The sequence below is a fragment of the Elephas maximus genome, chromosome 3 (assembly GCF_024166365.1).
Source record: "Elephas maximus indicus isolate mEleMax1 chromosome 3, mEleMax1 primary haplotype, whole genome shotgun sequence".
NCBI lineage: Eukaryota > Metazoa > Chordata > Mammalia > Proboscidea > Elephantidae > Elephas > Elephas maximus.
Genome location: NC_064821.1, coordinates 8,385,724 through 8,405,555, shown reverse-complemented (window position 1 = coordinate 8,405,555; position 19,832 = coordinate 8,385,724). Strand labels below are relative to the sequence as shown.

The 19,832-nt window shown below is 51.2% G+C and overlaps 1 protein-coding gene across 9 annotated transcripts in view; it reads left to right on the top strand.

The window, feature by feature from the left end:
* PTPRS (protein tyrosine phosphatase receptor type S) overlaps positions 1 to 19,832 on the top strand; it is a 132,575-nt gene that overhangs the window by 50,019 nt on the left and 62,724 nt on the right. For 8 of the 9 annotated variants that reach the window (XR_007516434.1, XM_049876488.1, XM_049876493.1 and 5 more), the window contains exons 2-4: positions 371 to 557; positions 9,328 to 9,473; positions 10,407 to 10,548. Coding sequence is in view for 8 of the 9 variants with exons in the window: in XM_049876488.1 (XP_049732445.1) it covers positions 467 to 557; positions 9,328 to 9,473; positions 10,407 to 10,548 (379 nt within the window). In the remaining variant the exon portion in view is untranslated. Of the gene's footprint in view, positions 1 to 370; positions 558 to 9,327; positions 9,474 to 10,406; positions 10,549 to 19,832 lie in introns of those variants that run through there. The other variant, XM_049876495.1, reaches the window with a different exon arrangement.

The following is a 19,832-nucleotide window of genomic DNA, read 5'->3' as shown; positions in this document are numbered from 1 at the left end:
GCCAGGGTCCGGGCTTAGCCCAGGGTTGGGCCTCAGCTGGGGTCAGGGACTCAGCTGCGGTCAGGACTCATCCATGGTTGGAGTTTGGTCTGGGACTGGGGTACAGTTTGGGGTTTGGGCTTAGCCCAGAGCTGGGGCTCTCCCGGGGTGGGGGCTCCATCTAGAGTCAGGGCTCAGTCTGGGGTGTGGTTCAGCTTGGGGTCACAGTTCAGTCAGGATTGGGGCTCAGCTGGAATTTGGGTACTCATTGCTTCCTTCCTGCCCTGCCCCCCTCCCACAACCCTCCCTCATCCTTCTGTGATCCTCCTCCTGCCTCTTCCATGCAGGCCACAAGATTTTCCTGCTCATGGCCTTTCCATTGTCTCTGCAGACGCTGCCCCGTCTGACGCTTGGCTTGAGGCCTCTCTGTGAGGGACCCGGGGGGCCATCCCCCATCCAGGGCAGAGGTTGGAGGTCGCTGCTAAGAATGGCGCCTACCCGGGGCCCTGGTGTGACGTCTGTGGTTGGTCCCGTGGGCCTCCTCGTGGTTCTACTCGTTGGAGGCTGCGTGGCAGAAGGTAAGAGAGGCTGGCGTGGGATGTGTGTGTATCCGTGTGTGTATCCGTGTGTGTGTGTGGACACATGTTCCCACCTCCTCCCTGGGGCTTCCGGTTTTGCCAAGCAGAGCCCCTGCCCACCATGAATAAGGAAGCATAAAGCACCTACTGTGTGCTGAGAGATTCAGAGGTAAATAATAATGATATTTATGAAACAGTAACAGCAATGCCGATGATGCTTGCTTCCTGAGCATCAGACTCAGCACCAGGCCCAGCACTAAGCGCAGACATTATCGGCTTTAGTACCCTTGAGCCTCACAAAACCCCGCTGTGCCAGTTCTGTTAGCTTCTTGTTTTCCAGTGAGGGAAACTGAGACTTAGAGGGGCAGGGAATTCCTTCAGGTCACCCCTGAAAGTTGGTTCCCCTTCCCTCACAGCAGGTAGCAAATGCCAGCACCCAGTGGCAGACAGACCTTCCCTGGCAGTGCAGGAGCAGGAGTTGGGGACGGGGAGGAGTCAGGAGAGGCTTCTTGGGAGAGAGGGCATTGGAGCTGGGGCTTTGTGGATGTGTAGGAGTTTGCCAATGGCTAGGTCATTCCCTGGTGGAGGTGACAACACATGGAAAGGTCTGGAAGAGAAAGACGTTGGTGTAGTTTGGGGAAGGGTATGGCTGCATTTCTGGCTGTAACATGGGGAAGATGAGGGTCAATTCCAGGCCCAATGCCAAGACCCATGGTACCACAAGGGGCCTCAGAGGAGGTGTCCCTCAGGCCTGTTGGGGATCCAGGAGGCCAGGTCAGCAGGGCCCCTTGTGAAAAGAGGCTGGGTTCTGCAACCATCCAACCTGCTCTGTGACTATGGGCCGGTAACTCACCCCCCCACAACCACCATTTCTGCCTCAGTTGAGTGGAGCTCATGACATTGTCCACATCCCAGCGTCCTTGTGACAAGGACACCTGATAAGCCCCTATATGCTATTCAGTGCACACAGTAGGCCCATGATCCTGTGGTACCATGAACATAGTAATTGCTGCTGGGTCAACATTGACGACATACATGCCTGCCTCGTCAATTTGTGTTTTTTCTTGTTTTCATGCTGTCGTTTTTTAACTGAGTAAAATATACATAACATGAAAGTTGCCATTTTAACCTCTTTAAAGCATACACTTCAGTGGCATTAATTCCACTCACAATGTTGTGTAACTATCACCATGATCTAATTCTGGAACTTTTCATCACCCCATATATATACCCACAAAGCGAGGAGCCCTGAGAGCTCAATAGTCAAGTGCTCGGCTGCTAACCCTAAGGTTGGTTTTTGGATCCCACCCAGCTGCTTTCCTAGAGAAAGACTTGGTGATCTGCTTCCATAAAGATTACGGCCTAGCAAACACTATGGGGCAGCTCTACTCTGTCACGCGGGGTTGCCATGAGTCGACGGCACCCAACAACAACCGCTACCGCCCCTCCTGCTCAGCAGTCGCTACCTATTCCCCTTCCCACCCCCAGCCCTTGGTAACCTCTGACCTGCTTTCTGTCTCAACACATTTGTCTGTTCTAGGCATTTCCTGTAAGTGGGATCAGAGAGCATTTGTCCTTTCATTCCTGGCCTCTTTCACGTAGCGTGATGTTTTCAAGGTTCATTCATGTTGTAACGTGTATTAGGACTTCATTTCTCTTTATGGCTGAATAGTCACTTTTTTTTTTTCTTTTAATAAATACCTTAGCGATTTATATGTAAACACTACCACAACCCACTTAGGCAAGGGCTGCTGTCATCATTCCAGTCCTACAACTAGGGAAACTGAGGCACAGTGAGGTTTAGTTACAGTCAGGAAGTGGCCCTGCTGAGATCTGAGCCCGAGTTTCCCAGTTCCAGAGTTCAGGTTCCCTCCCACCATACCACACTGCCCCTGGGCTGTAATGGTCTGTTTGGCCACCCCTGGGACCTCTACACTCCTGGGCTCTATTCCCTGCAGTGGGAACAGCAGCTGAAGGTGTGAGCATTTTTAGTTTTTCATTCATTTAGTCAGTCAGTCAGTCAGTCAGCCAGCCCCCTCAGCACTGTAGACATCTGGGGCTGGATCGTTCTCTGGAGTTGGGCCGTCCTGTGCACTGTAGGGTGTTGAGCAGCATCCCTGGCCCCCACCCACTCGATGCCAGTAGCACCCCCCTGTCGTGACACTCACAAATGTCCTCAGATATTGCCCAGTGTCCCCTGGGGGCAGAATCACCCCGGGTGAGAACCCTTGGGTTAGAGGTTTCCACTGACTCCCAAGAGACTCTGCGTCCCATAATCATTTGATCTCCTGATGTCCTAAGACGCTGCCCACATTTAAATCCACACACTGAGTGGGGAGAGAGAGAGAGGGAATCACAGAGGCCGGAGGGTCACCCTGGTTTATACCGTCTAACACACTGGGAATTTTATTCTGGTGTATGGTATGAGCTAGAGATCAAACTCAGTTTTTTTCCAAATGATGAATGCAAGGTCTCTTCCCCTCAGCACTGCTGACGGGGGCTGGATCATTCTCTGGGGTGGGGCACTGTAGGACCTTGAGCAGCACCCCTGGCCCCCACCCACTGGGTGCTTTAGTATATTGTCATACCCCTCAGCTGTGACAACCATACATGTCTTCAGAAAAAAAAGTCTCTGCCTGCCCCCCCACGCCCCGCCCCCCGAGAACCACTGCTTGAACCTGATTGATTGAATAAATAACATTTTTGCTACTTCATCAAGGAGCTTGGTGGCACTTGGCAATGGTTAAGTGCCCGGCTGCTAATCGAAAAGCCAGCAGTTCGAACTCACCCAGTGGCTCCACGGGAGAAAGGCCTGGCAGTCTGCTTCCGTAAGGACCACAGCCTAGAAAACCCTGTGGGCCAGTTGTGCTCTGTCACGTGGGGATGCCGTGAGTCGAAGATCCGCTGGAAGGCACTTAACAACAACTACTTCACCATCTACTCCGATAGTAATAACCAGCCTTGGGCATGAGGCAGTGTCTATTGGAGCCTGAACAGCCCTGGAGCAGGGAGCATTTGTAGGTGGGGAAACTGAGGCTGGAAGTGGCTATTGTGACAAGGGGGTGGAGGACATGAAGTTTGGTGGCTGCCCCAGCCTGGGTTCAAATCCTGGGTGTGCCATGTGTCTATTGGAGCCTGAACAGCCCTGGAGCCGGGAGCATTTGTAGGTGGGGAAACTGAGGCTGGAAGTGGCTGTTGTGACAAGGGGGTGGAAGACATGAAGTTTGGTGGCTGCCCCAGCCTGGGTTCAAATCCTGGGTCTGCCATGTGACCGTAGGAAGGTCTGTGCTCTTGTTTATTCATTCGGTAAGCTTTTACTAAGCACCTGCTGTACGCCAGGCCCTGTTTGAGGCACGGGGATAGAGGAAAACATGCCCTGCCCCCCACAGAGCTGCGCGTCCTGTCCAGAAGAGACAGTGTATGTTGGCTGGGGGATGTGCCTGGCAGCACAAGAAAGCAGCAGCGAGGGAGAAGGGAGGGGAGGGCTGGGGGCTGTTTTAGACAGGGTGGTCAGGGGAGGGTGCAGTGGGGAGGGGGCATCTGAGCAGAGACCTCCAGGGGGTGAGGATGTGGCTGTGGAGATTGGGGAAATTTGTTCCGGCAGAGCGAACAGCCAGCGCAAAGGCCCTGAGGCAGGTCTGTGCCTGGTGAGCTGGGGGAACCACGAGGAGTCCTGTGTGGCTGGAGCGGCGTGAGCAATGGAAGGAAAGGAGGGGAGGGCGGGGAGAGGACAGGCCAGGTCGTGCAGGGCCCTGTTTGCTGTGCAGGAGGACTTGAGCTTTCACCTGAGGGAGGTGGGAACTCTGGAGGGCTGTGAGCAGAGGAGGGATGAGCCTGACTCAGGTGCTCACAGGTACCCTCTGGCGGCCCTGGGATGGGGGTGGGGGTTGAAGGTGAGAATGGGACCTGGCAGCCCAAGGTGGAAATCTGACACAAGCCCAGGTGACTGATGAGGCAGGTGTGGCCCAGGACATTGGCACCTGGCACATAGCAGGAGTCTCCTCTGGAGCCTGTACGTATTATTACTGTATATGCTAGTTGGAGCCCTGGTGGTTCGAATCCACCCAGAGCTCCACAGGAGAAAGACATGGGTATTTGCTCCCGTAAAAATTACAGCCTAGAAGACCCTGGGGGGCAGTTCTAGTCTGTCACATGGGGTCGCCACAAGTCAAAATCAACTTGAAGGCACCCGACAACAACAAACAACACAGGTTGCACAGGTAGTAGGCAGACTTGAACTCAGGTCTCCCACCACCAAGGCTGGGCCATCTTGACCCTAGAAGGTGAGTCTCTTTAGCAGAGTCCTGTCACCTGGGGCCCAAGAGAAGGGCCCGGGCACTGTGGCTGGTGCTGCCAGCTTCAGGAGGTGGCCAAGGAACGGGGAGCCGGGCAGGGTAGAGGCCATTGCACGTGGAGATTCAGGATGGGTGCCTGAAACATTCACCAGCCAGTATCAAGAGGAGTGATTTCTGCTTAAGAATCAGCTCCTGGTCCTGTAGGGCCTCCCCAGGATACAGTGAGGCCAGACTGGGTAGAGTGGGAGTAGATGAGGTGGGTGGGTCACCGGCTCTGGCACCGGAGTCTTCTCGTCAGAATCTGAAATGGAAAGATAGAATTCAGGCATCACTGCTCTGAACCTCCGTTTCTTCATCTAGAAAATGAAGACGCCTGCAGTGCTTGCGATTGATCGAAGATCCACAAGCCTGTTGATTGAGAGGGCTGTGTGACCACGGTCGGGTCACTTACCGTTCCTGAGTTTCAGTTCTGCTCTTTAGTGGCACATGGGCTTGAGAATGGTGCTGAGGCCCAGCCCCTAGGGAGCGCTTGGTCACTGCGAGCCGCAGCCACGACCTTCTTGCTTCTCATGTGTCTTCCCCAGGTCTCAGCCCCTTGGCCAAGAAGAGGAAAGGAGGGTTCACCCAAACGAGAGATTCCAAGTGTCCGCAAGAAACGTTCTAAGGGAGGACACAGCTAGCAGGGAAAGCTCTCTTGGGCTGGCTCAGCTCCGGAAGCCAGCTGGAGAAGGCGTAAGCCGAGGGGGCGTGTAACCCCTTTGCACCCAAGAGCCAGCCAGTTGCTTCGCGGGGCTTGGGTGTCTAGCAGATATCGGGGTCAAGAGGCCCGTTTTCTTGAGGGCCACTGGGCACAGAGAGGGGACGGAGGGTCTGGGAGTCAGGGTGCCCCACACCCACCCTGTCAAGCAGCACCTAACCAAGTATTTCAGCAGTGTCATCAGAGCCTAATGGGGGGCCCACGGGCAGTGACAGGGACGTGGCTGGCTGGAATCCGAGAAGGCTCCCAAGGGAGGTGCTGGCTGAGCTGAGGCTGAAGGAGCCAGGTGAAGGGAGGAGGTGCCTCCAGGAGGAAGGAACAGCATGAGCAAGGGCTGAGTCCAAGTCCCCTCGCGTCTTGCTGGCTGAATTGGCGAGTGTGCGGGGTGTGTCTGGCTCCAAGTTGTAAACAGGCCCCGGATGCTTCTGCTACCCACAGCCAACTCTCTTCCTTCCAGCTGCTCCCGAGGGAGGATTTTCCCAGAAGTAGGATTCTTGACCCGGCCACAGTGACTTTTCCCCATGTCCTTGGCTGGGGACAGACATGGCCCTGGGTCACCATCCCTGAAGCTGCGCCACCACCACCCCCCCGCCCCCAGCAGTCAGAGCCAGGGCCTGGCCCAGGGCTCAGCATGGAGCAAAACATCTGCCTAAATCAGGCTCAGGGCCTAGAGGCTCTGGGAACCCAAGAATGGGGAGTTGGAGGACAGAGAGGCCCAGGTTCAAATCCTGGTGAAGCCCCTTCTGAGCTGTGTCACTTTTTTAGCTCTCAAGTATGTTTTCTCACCTGCACAACGCATCTAACAACTGCAGCCTCGGAGGGATACAGAGGGGTTGAGTGAGACCGCACAGTCTGCATATAGTAGGTCTACCAATTTTTGAGAGAGATGGTCTCTGCACACACATGGTCACATCAGTGGGAGCAGAGCCCAGAATGAGGGAGGTGGGACTGGTCAAGCCAGTGGGATGAGGAACCTGTCTTGTTCCAAGCCTAGCCTGAGCCATGGATGGGAGGAGTCAGAACCTGTGGGGACCCAGACTTGGAACTTGAGCCCTCCTCGAGCTTTTCGGAACATTCCTGGCAAACCTGCACGGACCTTGCAGACACCCTGAATATTTACAGCTGATTCTGGAGGCTCAAGGACCCAGCATTGCTCCAACGTCAGTTCGGTCTCTGCCTCTCTTCAGCCCTGAGACTTTCAGTAATTGTTTTCTTTAGTCAACCCCCTTTTTTATTTAAATGATTTTTGAAAAATAATCTAAATTTATTTTTAAATAGTTCTAAACCCATAAGATACCAAGGAATGACGCCTTCCCTCCCTGTGTCCAGCCACCCAGCTCCTTTTCCTGGAGGCAGCAACTGCTTCTACCTTGTGTAAATAAGAGATATATTCTGTGCACACGCACACTCACGCATAACCCTTTCCATTTTTCCCATCACATAAATAGTAGCTGTGTTCTCTATGCTTTCCTGCCCCTTCACTTTTTTTTTCTTCATTTAACAGTAAATCTTGACAATCCTTTCAAAACAGTTTATCAAAAAGGTGGGAGGGGAAACAGTCGCTGTTGAGTCTATTCTGGTGACCCCACACGTATCAAAGTACAACTGTATCCGCAGAGTTTTCAATGGCTGACTTTTTTGGAAGCTGATCTCCAAGCTTCTCCGGGTATACTCGAACCTCTAATCTTTCGGTTAGCAACTGAGCGCATAACCCAGGGACTCCAGTGCCTGGATCAGTCTTGGTTTAATCAGTCCTCATTCATTGGATATTTCAGTTGTTTCCAGAGGGACCTTATGTATATGTTGCAGGTTTTGAGTCTATTGATAAAAATCTCAGAAGTAATTGAATTCATCTGAAAGGATACACTGTAGCATTACTGTGAATTCAGGCTACTTTTGGGTGATTCAAAGGTTACTGTAAAAATGGTCAATAAAAGAAAGCAATGTTATTGAAGCCTTACTGGATACTTTTGCCTGTCTCAGGCACAGAGTTGAGACTGCTCTAGGGGGCTGAAGACATTAGCAGTGATTAAGCGCTTGGCTGCTAACCAAAAGGTTGGCGGCGCAAACCCACCCAGTGGCACTCTGGGAAAAAGACCTGGCAATCTGCTTCTGTAAAGATTCCAACCTAGGAAACCCTATGAGACAGTTCTCCTCTGTCACATGGAGAGTTATGAGTCAGAATCAACTCAGTGACACCCAACAATGACAGCTCCCACCTGAGACTTTTTTGGAGAGTTTTAATACATTAAATCATGATGATGGGCTGGGAACATGGGTGCAGGAGCTAGCCTGGTTCAAATCGTGGTTCAGGTCCATCCATACAGTGGAATGTTCTTCAACCATAAAAATGAATGAAGTCCTGATAATGCTACTTAGATGAACCTTGAAAACATGACGTTCAATGAAATGAGTCAGGTACAGATGGCTGCATGTTATAGGATTCTTTGTCCAGAGTAGGTAAATCCATAGAGACAGAAAGTAGATTAGTGGTTGCCAAGGGCTTGGGGAGATGGGAAATAACTGATTAACTGATTGCTGTCAAGTCGGCCCTGACTCATGGTGACCTTCTGTATAACAGAATGAAACATTGCCTGGTTCTGTGCCATCTTCCTGGCCATTGGTGTGTTTGAGTCCGTTGGTGTTGGTGTTCTGTAAATCCATCTCATGGAGGGTTTCCCTCATTTTCGCTGACCCTCTACCAACCATGATGCCCTTTTCTAGCAATTGGTCTTCCCCGGTGATGTGGATTAGTGGGAACGGGATTTTATTTGGGGGTGATGAAAATGGTTTGGACTAGAGAGAGGTGGTGATTGCCCAACATTATGAATGTCCTCAATGCCCTGAATTATACATCTTAAAATGGTCAATCTTATGTTTTGTGAATTTTACCCTAATGGGAAAAAAAAAAAAACAAATCCTGAGTCAGCTACAGGTGGGCTGTGTGTATCCTCAGCAAGAGCCTTGCTTGGTCTGTGCCTCAGTTTCTTCATGTGTCAAGTGAGGGTATGACAGCCTTGCCCCTCCACCCCCTTGGAAGAGTTGGACGTTCTGGTATGTACAGCACCCATATATAGGAGGCACTCAATAAAAACTTGGTCTAGTGCTCATCAACGCAAACTTCCAGAAACCCAGTTACTGTTTCTTGAGCCTCTGCCTAGAGCTTGGACTATTCTCTTGGTCCAGATGCTTCCCGTGAACTGAGAGGCCAGAGCTCTGGGTTTGAATTCTGGCTCTAACCCCAGACCCGTTGGCCACTCCTTGAGTCTCTGCTCTGTGCCTCGATTTCCCTACATGTCCCACCAGAGGATTGGACCAGGTTACCTCCTTCCAGGTCTTTTCAGGCCCAAGGAGTCCCAGGGTTTGGCTGGTCACCCCTGGAGGCCTCCAGGTGCTGAATTTGGGGACCACAGAGTCTTAAGGGTCCCCCGTCCACCATCACCAGAAGCGAGTAGGAGCAGGTGTGCCCACATGCAGTTGTGCACACACATGAGAGTGTGTGGTAGTTGTATCTGGGGCGGGTGGGGACTCTGCAGGTCCCCGGTACCTGCGGGTGCTGTGGAAGGGGAGGAGCCATTAAATTACCAGCAGTTCTGTGGGGCCCATGTGGTACCACTGTGGCTGGGCAGGGAGTGGAGGACACGTTTGCATGGCCCTGTGGGGTCACAACCATACCCCAGACCTGCCTGACCCCTTCCTCCCCCTGCTGTCTCCCCAGAGCCCCCCAGGTTCATCAAAGAACCCAAGGACCAGATCGGTGTGTCAGGGGGTGTGGTCTCCTTCGTGTGCCAGGCCGCAGGTGACCCCAAGCCACGAGTGACCTGGAACAAGAAAGGCAAGAAGGTCAACTCTCAACGCTTTGAGGTGAGCCAGGGCTGGGCGGGAGGCAGCCTTGGGCCAGTGGCCCCCAGACACAGCCGTGGCACCTTAGCCACAGGAGAGGCTGCTGCGTGTCCCCCAAATGGAGCAAGGGCGGCCGGGGCCAGGCAGGCCACCCTCGTCCACTCCCTCCCCACCCTGTGGCCCCACCTGGCAGGCTTCGTGCTGTGTGGCCTCCAGCAAAGTCCTGCCCTCTCTGAGTCCTTATCATGTGTGTGCGCGCACACACACACACACAAACACACACACAGCATCACTGTCTGCAAAGATGGGAATTCACAACTCCGTACACACATGTGTACTCACACACACATCCAACCTACCTTTACACACCTGTTCCGCAGGCTCACAGACATGCACACATTCGTACTCTACTTGCATGTACCTAGGCCCAGGTTTCTGTGTCCAGCGCATTTACCTCACCTTTCATGCCGGAGACCCGTGTTCAATTCATGGCCAGTACACCTCATGCGCAGCCACCACCTGTCTGTTCATGGAGGCTTGCGTATTGCTGTGATCCTGAACAGGTTTCAGCAGAGCTTCCAGACTAAGACTAGGAAGAAAGGCCTGGCAATCAACATCTGAAAATCAGCCAATAAAAATCCTATAGATCACATTGGTCCAATCCACAACCAGTCATGAGGCTAGAGCAGGACTGACCAGTATTCTGTTCTCTTGTGCATGGGGTCGCCATGAGTTGGGGGCCGACTTGATGGCATTAACAACTGCCTAGGTTTACACACCCACACATGGGTACATGCACACACACACGCACACACACACACACACACACAGCCCCCAGCTCCTCTCCCAGCCATCCCTGGGTCCATGAGGGTGTCCACCATCCCCGCATGTCTCAGCCTGAATGGGAACCTTCCTGGGCGCCCAGCCTCACCCTGTCCTCTCCGTCCACGACAGACGATCGAGTTTGATGAGAGTGCAGGTGCTGTGCTGAGGATCCAGCCGCTGCGGACGCCCCGAGATGAGAATGTGTACGAGTGTGTGGCCCAGAACTCAGTTGGGGAGATCACGGTCCATGCCAAGCTCACCGTCCTCCGAGGTACTGGGCTTCCAGGGGCAGATGGGGAGGGACTAGGCTCTGGACTTCGGGGTCAAACATCAAAGGAATCCTTGAGAGTGACTCAAAACCCTCCTACTTTGAATGTTCCCTTATGCGGAACTCTGATCTCCCTTGTCCTACCTGTAACGCTGCCGGAGCCCAGAGCCTACTGTTGTTGTTAGGTGCTGTCGAGTCGGTTCTGACTCATAGCGACCCTATGCACAACATAACGAAACACTGCCCGGTCCTGAACCATCCTTACAATCCTTGCTATGCTTGAGCTCATTGTTGCAGCCACTGTGTCAATCCACCTCATTGAGGGTCTTCCTCTTTTCCGCTGACCCTGTACTCTGCCAAGCATGATGTCCTCCTCCAGGGACTGATCCCTCCTGACAACATGTCCAAAGTATGTGAGACGCAGTCTCGCCATCTGTGCCTCTAAGGAGCATTCTGGCTGTACTTCTTCTGAGACAGGTTTGTTCCTTCTTTTGGCAGTCCGTGGTATAGTCAATATTCTTCGCCAACACCACGGTTCAAAGGCGTCAATTCTTCTTCGGTCTTCCTTATTCATTGTCCAGCTTTCACATGCATATGATGCGATTGAAAACACCATGGCTTGGGTCAGGCACACCTTAGTTTTCAAGGTGACATCTTTGCTCTTCAACACTTTAAAGAGGTCCTTTGCAGCAGGTTTGCCCAACGCAATGCGTCTTTTGATTTCTTGACCGCAGCTTCCATGGCTGTTGATTGTGGATCCAAGGAAAATGAAATCCTTGACAACTTCAATCTTTTCTCCGTTTATCATGATGTTGCTCATTGGTCCAGTTGTGAGGATTTTTGTTTTCTTTATGTTGAGGGGTAATCCATATTGAAGGCTGTGGTCTTTGATCTTCATCAGTAAGTGCTTCAAGTCCTCTTCACTTTCAGCAAGCAAGGTTGTGTCATCTGCATAACACAGGTTGTTAGAGTTTTCCTCCAATCCTGATGCCTCGTTCTTCTTCATATAGTCCAGCTTCTCGGATTATTTGCTCAGCATACAGATTGAATAGGTATGGTGAAAGAATACAACCTTGACGCACACCTTTCCTGACTTTAAACCAATCAGTATCCCCTTGTTCTGTCCGAACAACTGCCTCTTGATCTATGTAAAGGTTCCTCATGAGCACAATTAAGTGTTCAGGAATTCCCATTCTTCCCAATCTTATCCGTAGTTTGTTATGATCCACACAGTAGAATGCCTTTGCATAGTCAATAAAACACAGGTAAACATCTTTCTGGTATTCTCTGCTTTCAGCCAGGATCCATCTGACATCAGCAATGATATCCCTGGTTCCACGTCCTCTTCTGAAACCTCCCTGAATTTCTGCCAGTTCCCTGTCGATATACTGCTGCAGCCATTTTTGAATGATCTTCAGCAAAATTTTGCTTGCATGTGGTATTAATGATATTTTTCTATAATTTCCACATTCGGTTGGATCACCTTTCTTGGGAATAGGCATAAATATGGATCTCTTCCAGTCAGTTGGCCAGGAAGCTGTCTTCCATATTTCTTGGCATAGATGAGTGAGCACCTCCAGCGCTGCATCTGTTTGTTGAAACATCTCAATTGATATTCCATCAATTCCTGGAGCCTTGTTTTTCGCCAATGCCTTCAGAGCAGCTTGGATTTCTTCCTTCAGTACCATCGGTTCCTGCTCATATGCCACCTCTTGAAATGGTTGAATATCGACTAATTCTTTTTGGTATAATGACTCTGTGTATTCCTTCCATCTTCTTTTGCTGCTTCCTGCGTCATTTAACATTTTCCCCGTGGAATCCTTCACTATCGCAACTCGAGGCTTGAATTTTTTCTTCAGTTCTTTCAGTTTGAGAAACGCCGATCGTGTTCTTCCCTTTTGGTTTTCCATCTCCAGCTCTTTGCACATATTATAATACTTTGTCTTCTCGAGAGGCCCTTTGAAATCTTCTGTCCAGTTCTTTTACTTCATGAATTCTTCCTTTTGCTTTAGCAGCTCGACATTCTAGAGCAAGTTCAGAGTCTTCTCTGACATCTACCGTGGTCTTTTCTTTCTTTCCTGTCTTTTCAGTGACCTCTTGCTTTCTTCACGGATGATGTCCTTGATGTCATCCCACAACTCGTCTGGTCTGCAGTCACTAGTGTTCAGTGCGTCAAACCTATTCTTCAGATGTTCTCTAAATTCAGGTGGGATATACTCGAGGTCATATTTTGGTTCTCGTGGACTTGCTCTGATTTTCTTCAGTTTCAGCTTGAACTTGCGTACGAGCAATTGATGATCTGTTCCACAGTCGGCCCCTGGCCTTGTTCTGACTGATGATATTGAACTTTTCCATCGTCTCTTTCCACAGATGTAGTCAATTTGATTTCTGTGTGTTCCATCTGGCAAGGTCCACGTGTATAGTCACTGTTTATGTTGGTGAAAGAAGGTATTTGCAATGAAGAAGCCGCTGGTCTTGCAAAATTCTATCATTCGATCTCCAGCATTGTTTCTATCACCAGGGCCATAGTTTCCAACTACTGATCCTTCTTTTTTGTTTCCAGCTTTCGCATTCCAATCGCCAGTAATTACCAATGCATCTTGATTTCATGTTCGATCAATTTCAGACTGCAGCAGCTGATAAGAATCTTCTCTTTCTTCATCTTTGGCCCTAGTGGTTGGTGTGTAAATTTGAATAATAGTCGTATTAACTGGTCTTCCTTGTAGGCGTATGGATATCATTCTGTCACTGACAGCGTTGTACTTCAGGATAGATCTTGAAACGTTCTTTTTGACAATGTATGCAACACCATTCCTCTTCAAGTTGTCATTCCCAGCATAGTAGACTATATGATTGTCTGATTCAAAATGGCCAATACCAGTCCATTTCAGCTCACTAATGCCTAGGATATCGATGTTTATGTGTTCCATTTCATTTTTGACAATTTCCAATTTTCCTAGGTTCATACTTCGTACATTCCAGGTTCCGATTATTAATGGATGTTTGCAGCTGTTTCTTCTCATTTTGAGTCGTGCCACATCAGCAAATGAAGGTCCCGAAAGCTTTACTCCATCCACGTCATTAAGGTCGACTCTACTTTGAGGAGGCAGCTCTTCCCCAGTCATCTTTTGAGTGCCTTCCAACCTGGGGGCTCATCTTCCAGCACTATATCAGACAATGTTCCGCTGCTATTCATAAGGTTTTCACTGGCTAATGCTTTTCAGAAGTAGACTGCCGGGTCCTTCTTCCTAGTCTGTCTTAGTCTGGAAGCTCAGCTGAAACCTGCCCTCCATGGGTGACCCTGCTGGTATCTGAATACTGGTGGCATAGCTTCCAGCATCACAGCAACACACAAGCCCCCACAGTACGACAAACTGACAGACAGAGCCTACTAGTGGGGATTTACTGAGCATTTGTAGAAGAGAGAAGAGTTAAGGGACTAAAGAGACAAGTCCTTGGTGTTATCATTTTTGTCATCTTAATCATGCCCCAACTCAAAAAGGCTCAAGCAAAAAAAAGAATTACTTGCACTCTCAGCTGCTAAACAGAAGGTTAGAAGTTCAAACCTACCCAGAGGTGCCTCGGAAGAAAGGCCTGGCAATCTACTTCTGAAAAATCAGTCACTGAAAACCCTGTGGAGCATAGTTCTCCTCTGACACACATGAGGTCGCCATGAGTTGGAATCGACTTGATTGACAGCAACTGGTTTTTGTGTAATTAAAATGTCCACAATTCAAGTCTAGCTTCAGGTTCAGCTGGATCCAGGGGCTCATGTAATGTTCTCTGGGCTCAGCCTCTCTCTACCTCTTGGCTTTTCTTCCATATTGTCTTCATCATCGGTAAGATGCTCCCCCCAATTTGCTCCAGATACAGGCCCTCACCCAAAAAGAGGACCAGATGACCCAGTGCTGCTGCTCATTGGGCCAGCTTAGGTCACGTGCCCATCCCTGAGCCAATCACTACTGCTGGGCGGTTCTAATCTCTGATTGGCCAGACTCCTCTCTCTAGCCAAGGGTTCCCAGCCCACATAGAAGGGGGGCTGGTAAGGGGTGATGAATAGATGCTAGACAAGTAGATGTTGGGCAGGCACTTCCACCATGCATTCACATGGGCCCTTTGGAAACATCGCGTAGCTGGGCTGCTTACTGGCCTCATCCAGGTGGGCCAAGGGCTCAGGGAAATTGCTTCCTTGTTATAAAACAGCATTGTTCAGACGGCCTGGACACAAACCCATTCTCAGCTGCTCCCTGCCTCCTTTTCCAGTACAGTCTGGTTTTAGCTCAGGGGTTGAAGGTTTGGCACTAGGACCAGACAGCCAGAGTTCAGATCTTGGTGCTGCCGCTTTGTTGCTGTGTGACCTTGGGTGGGTTAATGAACCACTCTGAGCTGTAGTTTCATCATCTCGAAAGTGGGGCAGTAACAATGCCTTCCACGAGGGTAATTATGTGACCAGATGAATGAGCGATACAAGCAAAGAGACAAGCACAAGGCCAGGCAGGCAGAAAGCACTTGGTCAACCCTATCTATTGGTTATTATTATTGTTGTCATTGCTGTGGTTCTGGTTTTAACAAGAGGGCTGTAACTAGCCCTTCTGCAGCCCTGAGGTAGGTGGGTTCTGCTGTCACCTACGGGTACAACTGGTCCCTCTCTCATCCTTGGGTGCAAGACAGACCCTGCTGTTCACTAGGGTGTGAGCCCACCTGTTACCTCCCAGGGTGGGCTTCTCCTGATGTCCTCCGGGGCAGTGGAGCCCTGGTCAGCCTGAAGTCCTGGGAGGAGGCGTCATGGTATCCCCAGGGGCACTTTGTCCCACCTCCTGGGTGCACGAAGCTGGGTAGCTTTACGGGCATGTGACCTAGGCACTCACAAAGGACCCTGTGCCCCAAACCCTCCCCCCCCCCGACCCCTTGGTTTAATGGTGTGTGGTCGCTGGCTAGAAATTCGTAATACTTTTTGACCCAGGGACGGCACAGTTTCATTTTGCACTTCATTGTTGTTAGTTTCTGTCGAGTCAGTTCCGACTCATGGCAACTCCATGTGTGCAGAGTAGAACTGCTCCAGGGGGTTTTCAAGGCTGTGACCTTTTGGAAGCAGATCACCAGGTCTTTTTTCCGCATTACCTCTGGGTAGGTTCAAACCACCAGCCTTTTGGCCAGTAGTCAAGCGCTTAACCTTTTGCTTACCCAGAGACACATTCATTTTGTACTGGGCCACGCAAATCCTGTAAGCTAGTCCTGCTGGGGGAGCGGGGGGTGGTGGGGAGGAGCCTGATGCCCTGCGTCCCTCTTCCCAGCAGATATTTTTGCCCTGACCTTTCCCTGGCACAGAGAGAATGTCCTGCCTTCTGTGTGCCCCGCGCCAGCCGCCATTCCGAGCGCTCGCAGAGTTAAAAGGACAAGCTGTGAATCTATTAACCGCCTATCCCTGGGAGGTTGGGAAGGACGCCTCCCCTCCCTGCCCCCCACCAGGGCCCCTCCTCTTCCTCTGTTCTTTGGCTGCTCAGAAGGACAGGGTGCATGGGCAGGGGACACCCACCCCAGGCCCAGCCCCCAGGCCGGGCTGTGGGGCTGCTCCGGGCAGCTCCCAGCGCTCCCTGCCTCCCTCTGCCAACGCCATCTGATTGCAGACCCCGCGCACGCCTCATTCACTGTTGTTTTAATTAAACTCCGAGGAATTAGGCACAATGTGGGCCGCGATGAACATTTTTGTTTAATTAGGAGCCGCGGCCGCCCCCCGCCCCCACATGTGCTGGCTCCCCTCCCCGTGAGCTGCCACCCACAGGCGCGCCGACCCCCCACAGGGCTGCATACCCACTGGGGGTGTGTGTGTGCACGTGGGGGGTGCGGGGACAGGCACGGGGAGGGCACACATGACACATGCTCACGCGCGCACCCACGCAGAGAGAATGCGAAGACACCTGAAGAGACACGTGTACACATGTGTGTGCACACAGGCACACACGGACCCTTGCTGAGCCCACTTGGCTTTGTGAAACCTCTCATGTAGTCATGGGGAGCCAATCAGAGCCAGCTGTGACGTTAGCCCGGGTTTGGGTTGCAGAAGGAGAATGGGGCCTGGACTACCTTGGACGGGTCTCATGCTGGCTGTGTCCAGCCCCGGTTTGGGAGCTCTTCAGCCAGCCCTGCCCAGCTTCCTCTGGGCCCGGCCAGTTGTTGTTAGTTGTGGGCAAGTGGTTTCTAACTGTTGCCAACTCCGTGTGTGCAGAGTAGAACTTCTCCATTGGGTTTTTAAGGCTATGACCTTTCAGGAGTAGATTGCTAGGCCTTTCTTCTGAGGTGGATTCGAACCACCAACCTTTTGGTTAGTAGTTAGCACTTAACTGTTTGCATCACTCAGGGACTTAGCCGGGCTAGAGCTGGGTTCAAATTCCAGCCCCACTTCAGCCTGGCTACATGACCTCGGGCAGGTGTGCACCAGCCTGAGCCTCAGTGCGATGGGCCGCATCTGTGAGGGGGGTGGTGAGGGAATGCAAGGGTGCCTGTACAGTGCCCGGCATGTAGTTAGCACTTGTGACTTAGCGTTTGGTACTTGGGACTGGGGTGATTTTCTTTCCTCCACCCAGAAACCCCTGGGCTGGACAGAACTATAGTTCTCTTGCTCCGTCAGGGAAAGGGAGGGGATTCTGCCCCTACCTGCTGCTCCCTTGTGCCATCTTGGCCTCTTGCCCCCCTAAGTCATGCCCGAGGCTCAGTCCCTTCCCCAGTTGGCCCCTCTGTCCCCAGCCCCCTAATCCTGTGCCTCGTGCCCCTTCTGGGCATTGCAAGCAGATATGTGTATATTGTTTCCTTTTTACACAAACAGCAGCATTGTCTACACCAAGAGTTGGCAAACTTTTCCTGCAAAGCTCCAGAGAGTAAATATTTTTGGCTTTGCTGGCCAGACGGTCTCTGTCGCAACCACTCAGCTCTGCCGTCATAGCACGAAAGCTGCCATAGGCCGTGAATAGGCGAATGGACATGGCTGGATTCCAATAAAGTTTTATTTACAATAACAGATGGTGGTTCGGATTCGGGCCGGGGGCCATAATTTGTGACCTTTGGTCTAATACCGTCCTTGGCTTTGAACTTTTTCCACTTAGCATTGTCTTGGAAATTGTTCTGAAATTTGTAAATTGATTCCCTCTGCTTTTTTCAATATCCCATTCCACGCTGGCCTGGCCCCTGTTTAACAAGTCCCCTATTGACAGATGTTTAGTTTGTCTCCAGCCTTTTGCGGTTCCAACTAGTGCCTCAGGGATAACTCCATGCAGCCTTCTGTTAGTGCGTGAGAACACAGAGACTGGAGATGTTGAGCTGAGGGGCCAGGGCTTTGCGTGGATGGCACCAGACTGTCCCTTCCCAGTACAAGTTGTAACCAGCAGAATTCCCACCAACTGTGGTTGACTGTCTTTTTCTCCTCAGTCTCTCACCAGCACCGTTAATTACTTTTTGTGTGGTTTGTTGTTTTTTTTTGGTTTTGTTTTGGAGAACAACCAGGTGTATAGAGATTTGTTGTGTAAAGAAAGCCTACTGGAATGTTTCACTTATCTTTTGTGTGTGTGTGTGTGTGTGTCTGCATGTATGTGTGTATATATGTACGTATACATGAATCAACTTGACGGCAAGTACGTATATACTTCTGTGTGTGTGGATATGAATGCGATACATATATGTGATATATATATATATATGTTACCATCTTAACCGTTCAGTGGTGGACTCACAGCTTCCATGTGGGAAACCCGCGTTTGATTCCTGGCTAATGCACCTTACATGTAGCCACCACCCACCTGTCAATGGAGGCTTGAATGTTACTGGGATGGTGAACAGGCTGCAATGGAGCTTCCTGACTAAGACGGACTAGGGAGAAAAGCCTGACAATCGACTTCCGAAAGTCAGCCAGTGAAAACCCTGTGGGTCGCAGAAGTCTGATCTGCAGCCAATCACAGGGATGGCGCAGGACCCGGAGCCATTTTGTTCCACTGGGCACAGGGGCTCCATGAGACAGGAGCCGACAAGACGGCAGATACCAGCAACTTCTTAGAGCAGTTTTAGGTTTTTAGAAAAGTGGTGCAGAAAATACGAGAGTTCTCGTATGCCACCTCTTCCCTTGCACATTCTGTCCCCTGTTGTCACTGTCTTGCATTGATGGGAAGCATTTATTATGGTACATAAGCTGATATGATACATTGTTATTAACTAAAGTCTGTGTGGGTTCTGACAAATGCATAATGTCATGTGTCCGCCATGACAGTACCACATGGAATCACTGCCCCAAAATGCCCTGTGTTCCTCCTACTCATCGCTTCTCCCCGCCCCCCGAGCCCCTGGCAGCCGCTGATTTTTTCACTGTCTCTGTTTGGTGCAAACAGTGAGTGCGCAGGGCTGCTAACTCAAAAGTTGGAGGTTTGAGCCACCCAGAGGTGCCTTGGAAGAAAGTCCTGGAAGTCTACTTCCAAAAAGTCAGCCATTGAAAACCCTACGGAGCCCAGTTCCTCTCTGACACACATGGGGTCTCTGTGAGTCAGGGTTGATTTATAGTTTATAGTTTTGTGTTTTCCAAAATGTCTTGTAGTCATAACCATACACATTGCCACATTATTGCCCACTGTCAAGTGAATGGGGGTCTAGTGGTTGTTTGAATTTGTGCTGAGAAGGCTGTGCCGCTGTGGGCCCTTTGTCCATCACCTGGCCCAGGTGAGAGCCCAGAGCAGAGCTGGGGGTTCAGGAATCAGCAGGAGGAGCCTGAAGTACAGGTTTGGAAAGGGAAAATGCGGACACAGGAGCCAGTGGGCCTGTCTAGGAGGTCCTTGAGCTGCCTCCCTGCCCTGGCACCGATGCCGGCTAAATTAGGCCACGGAGCACGTTACTGCAGTTTGCCGAGCGCTTGAACGGAGTGAGCCCATCCATTAGCCTGCCTGCCTCATCCATTAGCCCGAACCACATTCCTGCCACTCCCGAGGCTCAAATCACTGGGGCCACCGGTTGCTGCAGTTCAGGGATGGGAAGCTTCCAGGGAGGTCTTTCTATTTTCTCCTCCTCACAGCCCACCCCTCAACCACTGAGGGAGGTCAGGTCCTGGCGGACGAACAGGGAGACTGGAGTGGAGATGTAGCGCCTCTCACAGCAACTGAGATCGAGCCATTCATTCATTTATTGAGCACCCACTGTGTGCAGCCTGACCCTGGGCACTAGGGACATGGGGGTGCTAGGGATGCATAATTATAACCAGAGTCTGTGCTCTGGAGAAGGGAGCCGTGGTGGTGTAGTTGTCGAGCGCTGGGCTG